We start from the raw sequence: 11,817 nt of genomic DNA on the forward strand, positions 1-11,817 counted from the left end.
GTACTAGTTTTTTGATGGGTTTTTTATTTGCATCATTTGATCCTGAATGCGCTAAACTGTATAATGATATATTTTATTAAGTCCCAGTACATACTGCTGACTAAAGCTGGATTCCTAGCATCTGATAGCCATATATTTCTCCCTATTAGGCCTCTATACTTCTTTACACGGCCCGGACACAACTCTAGTCTGGACGATGATTGGGTAGCGCTTCTGCGTTCTTGTTGTTGGGAAAAAAACCAACTTGTCTTGCTCAGCAGGAAGCCAACTGTTGATCAAAGTTTTTATCAACGAGAACAGTTAATTCAGGTGAACTTAAATCTTAGACAATAAATACCTAGTTAGTTGTCGATGAATGAGATAGATACCTGAAACGGGTAACTATGTGGTGAAGGAAAACTGAGAGCTCTACCCTGGCAAGCTCATAACCTGGACAACGCCTTGGGCCTCCACCAAACGGTGTAAATACATTTAGCGGACTTGTTGCTCCAGGAGTGTTGTTATTAATCTAAATAAAGTACAGAGAGAATCTGAACAAATTAAAATGAGTGAGAAAATAATAGTCTGAGAGAATATATGAGAGGCTGTCAGGCAAGTACCTGCCATCTCCATGGATTAAAAGAGCGAGCATCTTTAAAATATTCCTGATTCAGATGGACAGCCCTCAGTGAAGCGAAAACCTTCCATCCTTTTGGAATTGTGTAACCTGCTTGGGGAAAGGTTGAATTAAGTATGTGTTTATGCAACATCTAATCCTAGTAATGTTGTTGATGGGCAGGGAAGAAGGTAGATCCATGCAGACTCAAGATTCCAGCAGTGAATATCCCATATATTCAGGTATATAAATTATCTCATCAGCTCTCCATTCGCAGTCCAAATGCTTTATACGGACACTACAAATTATGTACTTGAATTGGCTGCCAATTCTAACCTTTCATATTGACATCTGTTATTGCTCGCCTAAACACCCCACTGATTATGTTAGCTATCCGAAGAGTTTCATTTACTACCTGAAAAGCACATCATACTCCGTTATTTAGAGAAAAAGTAAGATGCAAGTCACCACAGCACTGTTAAAATCCCCCCCGCCGCCCTCATTAGACAGACTTACACACTGGGTGAAAGGCATTGATTTGTAATCTTCCCACGTCAACGCCTCTTTTTCACCTTTCCTTGCTCTGATCTCATCTTGTTCCTCCTGCCAAAGTCAAAAACAAAAAAAAAAAAGCAAAAGATAAATCATCAGTTCGAAATCTCAGCGCATCTTTTAATTTCCATCCTGAAGCCTCGTTGCATGGTTGAGTAATTTCACATTACCCTTCTCCAAAGAGGACAAAAACTACTGCATTCATTTTACTAAACCACCATGTATCCTTTGACAGCATGAACATGTAGGTAATGATGATATATTGTGCCGCAGAACTTGTCTACGTTCCTAGTGGAACATTCATCAAAACCAAAATCACAATCTGAGAATCATCCATCACCAATTGATGAGTCATTGACCCCTTTGTTTTCTCAAATGACAAAATAGCACCCGGAAAAGCAGATGGTTATTTTACATTTACTATTACTCTGTTATTATCAATTCATTGGAAACTACTCCATAAAAGGTCCTGTAGAATATTTACCACGTAAATGTAAGGCAGCTGGTTGGTGTTGTATACTATTGCGCGGCCATACGGCAGCTACACTAGTCTTAGGAATAAAAAAACGGGCGTGTGGCAACTGGTAAACCTCCAGATTACGACAGCAGCAGCAGTACTCCTACTACTGCTACTAGTATTTTCTTGAAATCAGCACCAACTTTTCCCGAGGATTCATTTTCTTCCTTCCTTGGAGCCTTTAGTCCAACCCTTTACATAGCGGCCAGCCTAGGTTCTCCCCACATCTCACCACTGTTTTAGTAAAAAGCTGCATCCCTAAGCATGATCCCCATATCTTTTAGACAAAGAGGTAGAGGAGCAAAGGAAATTACAAATATTGCCCTCCATAGGGACAGCTCACGGACAATAGTTAGGAAAAGTCTGACAAAGAAATACACTGTTGCGGAAAAAGTAGGAGCAGTGTTGGGCGTGCAGATCAGACTTTTCTCAGACATCGAGGGATTGCCAGACATCAACTTGTTGTTGTCCAGTTCCTTCCTCCTCCTCTCGCTGTAGCAACTGACTAAAATGTCTATAGTTGCTCTGGAAAAAGCAATTCGTATTGTTTGACTTTCCGAAGAAACCAACCGTGTGCCCATTCGACTCTGTCCCTCTTACCATTCGACTCACTTTTGGAGAGAATAGCTTTTACTACTATGTTAAAAAGTCCTAAAGAACCAATTACTACCAGTCGCTGGGATTTTGTTGGTAGAAGGGGTGGCTATTAGGACTCGTTAAAGAACAATTCCCACAGCACCACGCTTCCTCAGTATGGTACTACCAAATTACTGCTACCATGTCATACTACTAGACTTTATTGCTACCAAAAGTAATACGCATCAATAATGATGACACTAATCAATTGTCCACACCTTTTCAGAACAAAAAAAAAACTGTCTACACCTACATTTTTTTTACTTTTCTTTTTGTCCCGAAATTGGAGATTGATTGAATTGCATTTTTTTGAATTTTTTTTTGTAAAAAAATTAAAGTAATAATTTGATATATATGACGTAAAAAAATAATTAAAAAATATGTTCGCAAAAAATGTAACAATAAATTTTACTTTAGCCAAACAAGGCCTGAGATAAAAGTTAAAACTACATAAACTTGTTTGCTTCCCCCTCTCTCTCTCTTTTCTTTCATTGAACGAAGGAATATAAACTTCTCTCACAATACCCATAAGGCATCAAATCCTCTATCCCGGAATTATTCTCTTAATAAGAAGACAAGAATTAGACTGTAGTATTACTATTATATGTTTCTGTTTGTCTGATGCCCAAGAGTCCGGGTTCCCAGAATATTGTCAAAGCTCATTCGGCTTAGTGAATCCTAAGCCAGTATTATTGGGTAGTAGTAGTGTTTTCTTACGAAAAATACAGGGGGAAGAGAAAAGATCAACCTGCAAACACACCTTAAAATATTATTTAAAATAATTACTATAGCACTTTTTGTAATGTGATATATGTGAGATAAAAAAATAAATTAAAAAATAAATTTATGCTGTCTCGTGGAAGTTCCATTAATAGGGAGGTAGTGCCAACATAAGGGAAAGTGATGCTTTGTTTTCTATTTATGTCACATATATTTCCATGATGTAAAGCAAGAATGGAGGCTCAAAGATACCAAATTGAAGTTGCATCCACAAACTCCAAAATCACACATGGGGGCTAGAGCTATACATTGAAAAGTCAAAACTTCTCTCATCTCTCTGTCTTCCTTTTTTCTTTTTTCTTTTTTTCTTTTCCGAGTCGTTATTGTTTGTATTTGGATCTAATTTGTCGGCCACTCTCTAAGTATAGATGCCAAATGTGTGTAAGATCGCTTAAACACATGACATAATACTGTCTATCGAATTAGACAATCAAAGCAAACAAAATTTAGCGCCAACCTAAGTACATCACCAGCAACGTGAGGTACCTATCAACGCTAGTACGCCACTCCGTTTTGTGAGGGCTAAGCTCAACCAACCTCCTCTTTGTCAATTACGACTATTTATTAATTACTCTTTTGCCTCTCAGACCTCTATGAGCTGAGGGAAATCCTTCCTTTAGGTTACGTAGTACTATGAAAGTTCAATAGCTTGAGACTGATGTGGTGAAAAACCAATTACCACTGCTGTAAAATCTAGGACAGGCGGAGAAGATGAAAAACTTCCCAGCAATCCCACTTTTTTTATTTTCTATTTTCTTGATAATTTTTTAGGGATGATTTGAATTTTTTTTTAAAAAAAATTTTAGGAGATTAAACTCTTTTCCTGTCCAGTTTGAATTGCAATTTTTTAAAATTTTTTATTTTAGCGATGTGATGTTTATAAAATAATAAAAAATAATTAAGTAATGTGCCGTCGTCAAAGAATATCCTAAAAACTTTTTGTTTTGTTTTGTTTTGTATGAAAATGTACACAGCCCAAAGGGACTCAGAATTTCTATCTCCTCCATTACACGGAATTTGTATAATAGCTCTACGTTGCAACCCCTCCAAAGATCTGCTTGGATAAGAATTTAGATAAGGTGAGTTGATGATTTTATCCATGAGAGGAAAGACCAACATGCTGGATGGTGATGGGGTCTGGCCCCATTATTTGAGATGGGTCATTCTATTCTACCATATACTACAAGAAAGGAAAAATTAAAGGAAACGAAGGTTCATTTTTTTTATATCAAAAAGTAATGAAGGGAAAAAGAACTTTTTTTTTTTTTTGGGGTTCCAAAAAAAAAAAAAAAAAAAAAAAAAGAGGAGGAGGACAACAAAGAAGAAGACGGAGAAGTTGAATGGAGTAGAGAAAGTGGATAGATAACTAATAAAAAACGCACCTTGAGCTGAGACAGAGCAAGAGGCGTCTCGGTTAAGAACTTGACGGCGAGCGTCATGATGGTGGAAGTGGTATCATAGCCGGCCACCAGCAAAGCTAGCAAGAAATCCACAATCTCCTCGTCCGAGAATCCTCCTCCGTTCCCATCTTCGTCCAACAATGCCCCCAACATATCATTCTTTCTCTCTCCTCTCTCACTCTCTTTCCTCCTCTCCCTCACCACCAGGCTCAATGCCTCGGCCACCTTTGTTCGAGCCTGCACATTTCAATTATGAAAGATTCTCAGGAAGAAAAAAAAAAAAGAAGAAAAAAAAGATTTCCCATGCACCCAAAGCTAATATTAAAAATGTAAACCCCACCAAGTATCATTGTATTCGAATAAGAGAGAAAGGTTTACTTGAATGGCTCTGCGATAAGTAGGGGAAAAAATGCGCAAAGGAACTGAGAAGAAGCCCTCTATAACCAGCATATACTCTTTCATGAGGTTCTGAGTCCACTCGCATGGATCGAAACTCATCAGCTGCTTCACCGTCAGATAGAACGTGATCTGCAAATAAACAAAACACAGCTCCATTTGATATGTTTAGTAAATAAAGGAGCACAAATAAAATACTGTACCACGTTAAAAATAGAAAAAAAAAATATCAAAACTCATTAATCTTCACTGTTTATCCCCCCCCTGGAATAGAAACTTCCAACCACTCGAGTACTGATGAAGCATTAAAAAAGGAAGAAAAAAAATAAACAAATGCTCAAAAGGCAAACAGAATAATTACTTCATACGCATGCACATGCTGATTCATGTCCTGAACTCTAAAGCTTCCTTTTTTTATTGTTTCTTTTTTTTTTTCTAATAAAAATGTATTGTATTCCTCTGCGGCTGGCTGCAAACTTTTGGTGGAATTTTGTAAAACAGACGCTTAGGAGCCATGAAAATCTGAGTCATATTCGTTTCTTTTCTCTCCTCTTTAAGTTTTACCCTACCATACCACACCAGCGTGAATGATAACAAGCACTCCTCAGGAACTCAGCCCATGAAGCTAAGTGGCTGCTGCTAAAGTACGCCAACCAGCGTTCAATTAATCAGTGATCAACTTCTAAAGTGCGCCTGGCGTGGGGTCTATTCAGGTGGATAAATTTTTCTTCCTTTGCCGTTCCACAACCGAGTTGACTCGGAATCTTCTTTCCATTCTATTCTATTTTGTTTTTTCCGGCATCGTATACTTGCTTAATAGTACACCAGTATATGATTCTCTTTACCTTCTTGGCTTCGTCCAAGAGAAGCACGCGGCCGGTCCAAGACTCCATGTTGAGCCGGACCAACCGGTCTATGTCCATCAACAAATGATCCTTCATGATGGAAGAATTCGCGAAGCTCATAGTCAAGGAATGCATTCTCTTGTGGAGGCTCCCTCTCATGAGCAGCAGGGAGTGCCTGCCCAGCAAGTTGGATATGGAACCCGGATAACTCGACTCGAAAAGCTTGCCCTCGTTCTGGAGAATGAGCCGGTTCATTTCCGGGTCAGCCGAAAACACGGTCGGCTCGCCGAAAACGTGGGTGGTGAACAGGGAACCGAATTTAGACACTCTATCATCTATAAAGGGTTCCGGGTTTTCAGTCTTATAAGCTGAAATGAGCTGAAGGGTTTCTCCGATGAAGGGTAGGCCGAAGTTTCCAGGCGGGAGGCGGCGCCGACGGCGGGTGAAGTGGGCGGTGGTGGTGCGGAGGAGGAAGAAGGAACCGAAAGAGATGAGGAGGGAAAAGAGAGTGTAGAGGAAGATTTTGGCGGCCATGGGAATTGGAGCTGGTAGCTTATTCAATTCACATAGGTGGGATTCGATTAAATAGCGTGAATCGTGAATATAAAAAGAGAGACAGAGAGATAGCAGTGACTGCTAACTGACTAGCGAGTGTTTGGGGGTTACTGACTGTCGTTTGGTTTCTTTGGGGTTAAATCTGGAAGCGAAAGAGCTGCGAATTTAAGAGAGAGAGAGGAGAGAAAATATAGAGATGGGGATGGGGGAGAAGGGGAAGGGGGACATTAATGGAGGGAGGCAGGCACACGGGTGAATACTACATCAGATGAGATGGACAATTATTTTGAGAGAATTATTATGATTTATGAGAGAGCAGAGTATCTGGAAGGAGAGGAAAGGAAATCCAGGAAGGATGGCTTTGATTTTGAAGCGAATTATTATGAGAAATCTAGGAAAGGAAATCTAAGCTTTGATTTATGGTTTTGATTAATGGAGGGAGGCAGGCACACCTGTTCTCACTAATGCGGCATATTTACTACCGTAGTTGGCATTTTGTAATCACTAATTTCCATAATGATGACACTCTCATCCTACTTCGAATTCGTTAGTAAGAACTAAGAACAGGTGTGCATGGATTGGTGATTATTTGAAAATTTTATTTATAATAATTAGTACTTTTTATGATATAATGTATATAAAATAAAAAAAATAAAAAAATGTAATTAAAAGATATGTTGTAAAATAATATTTATTTTAAAAAAAAAAAACTTGTATCCAAACACACTCATTGTAGCTATTCTCATCATTCATACGAAAATAATTTTTTTAAAAAAAATTACATGCTAATTTTTTGAAGTGAATTTTGGATTTCAACCCAAAAATTGTTAAATACTCCCTCCGTTCTACTTTGGTAGTTCTGTTTCTTTATTCACACAATTTAAGAAAAAGTAGTTAATTTTGTTGGAAAAGTAAATTTAGATTGCTATTTTCTTAAAATATCCTCACATTAAATATGGTACAACTTTATGGGAACTTGAATTGATGGTAAAAAAAGAATCAACTCTCATTAAATGGGGTAGGTTTATAGTAACAACTACTTATATTGAATAAGGGTATTTTAGAAAAATTAAAATACAACTACATTCTTCAATTGGAAAGTGGACTACAATCTGGGACAGATGAAAAAGGAATACAGGACTATCAAAGTGGGACGGAGGAAGTATCATAAAGCATTTTACTGCTGCGGTTAAACTCCATCAAACGACCAACATATAATAAATAACAAACTATACTAGTTCATTCTTCAAAAAATTTTACCCAGTCATTTATTTATTTTTTTGGCTCATTAAGCAAAAAATAAAATGCCACGACAGATCAAAAGTTTAATGATAACTTCACTTTAACTTCTTTCATTCCATTCCAATAGACAACTTACAGTCCAAGATAGAGTGAAATTAGGCGGTCAAAATCATATTAAGGGTCCGTTTGGATTACTATTTTCTAGAATTTTTGTAAAAAATATATATATTATAATAATTTAATATACGTGAAATAAAAAATAATTAAAAATTATGTTCACAAAAAAAAAAATTTTTTTGAAGAAAAAATAGCAATTCAAACGTAAAGATTTTGTTACCATCTATCTCCATAGTCAAATAAATTACTGAACTTTACAAATGCATTTTTATACTTTCTAGTAATTTTGAATCGAGCCATCCGAGACAATGCACCCGTTGCTTTGTCAATTTATGCAAAGCTGCGTTCATCCGCATGTGCTGATTCACGAAATTATTAAAAGGACATTCGTAAATTGGCTAGTAATCCACGCTGTTTCTTTGCTTTTTTTTGTTTGTTTGTTGTTTGTTTATCAACCGTTGTAGTACCAAAGCGAAAGGTTCGTCGTACAAACTTCAAACAGCAGTTTTAACTTTAAATCCTGTGGTCGGATTCTAGGCTGTTTCATTTTCACGACACACTACTAATTAATTAACGATTTTAGCGGTGTTTGATGCATAGCATGGTAGTACTCCCTCCTTTTTTTTATAACTGACGTTTAAGATTTTGCACACCAATTAAAAAAAAATTTTCATTGCTTAAATCTGTACACTACTTTCCTTTTGTACCCTCATTAATTATCCAATCCACCCATATTTTCTCTCACTAGAGTACTAAATGGTGCTGTTTTACTAAGTCAAAAGCAATAATTACTATGAGTAGTAATTAAGAACCCTGTATTGGAAAAGAGAGATAAAAGGGTAAAATTGTAAAAAAATAATTAATACTGTATGGGATAATAAAACGACAGATAAAAATACATTAGAGCAAATTTCTTAAACGTCAGTTATAAAAAAAGGGAGGGAGTATAACACTATAACGTGTGTGCTTTCCGTCGTCCATAACTTGTGTTAGTGGTGCCGAATTCGTAACAAAATTATTGCGCTGTCGAAAGACAGAAATTTGAACAGAAAGACATGAATGATTTTGCTCAACCTGGGGAAAAAAAAAAAAAAAAAGAGGACAATAATATTATAAGAACAGCACACGGCAGTATTATTTTGTTCTTTTCCAAAACAACGCTTACAAGCAGCGTAATCCCTTCACGCAGTGGACCGGACCGGACCGGACCGGACCATTAGGGTTCTTCTAGGAGTATTTTTTATATAATAAAAAAATAACAGGGATGAACTTTCATATCAATCGTCACAAACAATTGTTCTAGGAATCTTTACTCTTTGATTTGTGGTTGACTTTCACTCAAAACACAAGGTCAACTGTAACAACTCGTTTTTTGTCATATTATCAAGGCAAATGATCGTTACCTCAGAAAACCATGCTTAACAAGAACAAGGCGATAAGAAGCTTCTTTGCATGTATACTGCACTGTGCATGTGAGCTGAGCTCCTCCATCGGTAAAGTTGTTTTGTGAATTATAGGTGTGTACATTGATTTCTTAAAATTTTAAAAAAAAAACTAAATTGGTTTTTTGTGCTGATGCAACATTAAATTAAAGCCGTCAATGCAAAGCTAATAATACTAGAATGTGAACATATCCCACCGCAAACTCGGTTGAACCAATAATGATTCCACCACATAGGCCTGATCCCCAATCTAATACTACCCAACTATTTGATCCATCGAAAGTTAATGGTGCGAGGTCCCACGAGGGACATTTAGTTCTCTACTGACCAGACATTCCTCATAGAAAAATAATAATATACCTGGGGAATTAGTAGATCCCATCCCACATGAACATGAGGCATACAATTATTATTATTATTTTGAAATGTCTGTCCAAAGTTCAAGTACTACTTGGCGTCCTGGATCATTGTGCAGGAAAACAGTAGCAGCAGTGCTCACTCTCTCTGCTACAGCATTCAACATTCTCCAAGTTATGGGGTGGATCGGTGTTGTGGCCAGCATGGCTATTTAAGACGTATCTTTTGAATTATTAAGACATATCATAAATTTTTCCACAGTACATTCTTCAATTACTCCCTCTGTCCCATTTTAATAGTCCTAAATTTTTTTCCGCACAGTTTAAGAAAAAGTAGTTAACTTTGTTGGAGAAATAAATTTAGATTGTTATTTTTCTAAAATACCCTCACATTAAATAGAGTACAACTTTATATTAATTATTCATAGAAACTTGAATTGATGATTTATGAGAATTTGATTTGATGGTCAAGAAAGAATCAATCTATATTAAATAAGGTAGTTTATACTAATAATAATCTACACTGAATAAAGGTATTTTAGAGAAATTAAAAGATAATTATATTTTTCAATTGAAAAGTGGACTACAATTTGGGACACGTGAAAAAGAAAAACAGAACTATTAAAGTGGGACGAAGGAGTATCTTTTTTTTTTTTTTTTTTTTCTTATAAATTTTACCTTCTTTGCATCTATAAGCAGGCAACCAAGCAACACGCGTTACTGTCCTACCCCCTCTCCAAATATTTATAGCGAAACAAACACAAGACGAAAAATGAACTCCAATCTTTCCTATAATCGTTCTGGTCACGTTCGTGTTTCTTATTCTCTTTTTCACTATTGATCTATTGCCTGCTACTAAAAGATCTAATTAAAGCTCAAGACCACGCGTGACTACTAAAACTACCCGGATGGAAAGAAGAAATATTATTATTGAACTAGAAAGAGATGGCCTTCAACCGGCCAAAGACCTCAGCATCGCACATCTTGAAATTGAACTAGACTCTATGCTAATTGTTTCCCTCCTTAAATCTAATCCACCTGATACTCATGAACTCTCTCCCCTATTCTTCATGACTACATTCCGCAAGGCATGTTTCTACCATAATTTCCGTGAAGCAAACAACTGTGCTGACATGCTGGCTAAATGGGGAGGAAGCAGTGATATTCAATTCCCAGTTTTTGATCATTGTCCTGTTTTTGTTCTTCCGTTTCTTTTGGATGATCTAAGAGGTGTTACGACACCAAGAATGACTGTACTAAACTGATCTCATGTTGTAGACTGCTTTATTTCCTTTGAATGCATCTTCAATTACCCAAAAAAAAAGAAGAAGAAGAAGAAGAAGAAGAAGAAATATTATTGAAAGAGATCCACCCAGTTTTGAAAGGACCACGAGGCTTTCTGCTTTCACAATTAACGTTATGCATCAACCTTACCCGGCCTAGTGACCACGAGGCTATGGTGCCTGTCGTGCATCAGAAGCGCGGACCACAGTATCTAAAGAAATCCCATATTAATGAGAAGGGGACCAAAATATATTGATGATAATTAAATTAAAGCTTGCAAATGCATAAAGCTGTGCATTACAAATCGGATCATATGTTGTTCCGGCCTCAACCAAGTACTCTTGCAATCATACATCAAGCTTTAGCCGCATGCAATAACATCAACGTTTCACGTCAAGTTTTGGAGCATTTTTACGCCAATGCATTTTGAGGATGCTCACCTCGGACACGCGGGTGTCCGAGGTGAACACAAGTCTCGTCCCTCATCGGAGCTCATCCCTGTCTTGAGCACAACCCCAGAGCTCGGCTTCATCCCTAGTCCACCGTGTAGGTGACCTCGGCACATCCACCTCGGCTGCACGCTGATGATGTCAACCCACCTGACATCATCCAGGACCAGCACTTTATCTGAAAAGCACTGGAGGCACTTAATGGCACCTGCACCATATCCTCCGTCATCACTCCCAGGCGGCTACAGTGTCAGAGTCAGACCTCCTGACAGGAGACAGAGCCGTAATGCCAGAGAGTGGGTCCCGCTAGCATGAGCCTTCCGTCTTGACCACCTCTCTTCTATAAATACCTCACTCACACTCCCAACAAGTAAGCATACACGGTTCATTTGCTTATACTCTTATTATTCTCGTTCTCAGACTAACTTGATCGTCGGAGTGATCCCAGGGGAGAAGCCCCGCCACTCACTTCGGACACCGAGGTTCACTTCGGACACAGGAGTTCACCTCACTTCATCTCAGAGAGGACTGATCCAGGTCGGTCTAGGCACCAACCAAAAATCACCTCTTCAATTGGCGCCGTCTGTGGGAACGAGACTACTATTACTAAAATGAGATCCACGCGCTCCAGAAGTGGTCGAGTTCCCTCAA

The 11,817-nt window shown here is 37.8% G+C and overlaps 1 protein-coding gene across 1 annotated transcript; it reads right to left on the reverse strand.

The window, feature by feature from the left end:
- Positions 1 to 35: 35 nt before the first annotated feature.
- LOC113725394 (3beta,22alpha-dihydroxysteroid 3-dehydrogenase-like) lies at positions 36 to 6,669 on the reverse strand. Its single transcript, XM_027248538.2, has 8 exons — positions 5,722 to 6,669; positions 4,859 to 5,008; positions 4,463 to 4,717; positions 1,112 to 1,198; positions 932 to 1,010; positions 600 to 706; positions 369 to 508; positions 36 to 268 (listed from the first exon to the last, which is right to left on the reverse strand). The coding sequence occupies exons 1-8, from the start codon at positions 6,253 to 6,255 to the stop codon at positions 154 to 156; spliced, it is 1,467 nt and encodes a 488-aa protein (XP_027104339.1). The 5' UTR covers positions 6,256 to 6,669; the 3' UTR covers positions 36 to 153.
- Positions 6,670 to 11,817: the final 5,148 nt, after the last annotated feature.

The sequence above is a fragment of the Coffea arabica genome, chromosome 2c (genome assembly GCF_036785885.1).
Source record: "Coffea arabica cultivar ET-39 chromosome 2c, Coffea Arabica ET-39 HiFi, whole genome shotgun sequence".
NCBI classification, from domain to species: Eukaryota; Viridiplantae; Streptophyta; class Magnoliopsida; order Gentianales; family Rubiaceae; genus Coffea; species Coffea arabica.

What these genes read in the sequence shown, in the direction of transcription:
- LOC113725394 (XM_027248538.2), bottom strand. Translation starts at nt 6,255, where the DNA reads ATGGCCGCCAAAATCTTCCTCTACACTCTCTTTTCCCTCCTCATCTCT. An exon ending in CTTATCGCAGAGCCATTCAA is followed by an intron (nt 4,718 to 4,858) that starts GTAAACCTTTCT and finishes TGAAATGTGCAG; the next exon opens with GCTCGAACAAAGGTGGCCGA. An exon ending in CAATGCCTTTCACCCAGTGT is followed by an intron (nt 1,011 to 1,111) that starts GTAAGTCTGTCT and finishes TGTGCTTTTCAG; the next exon opens with GTAGTAAATGAAACTCTTCG.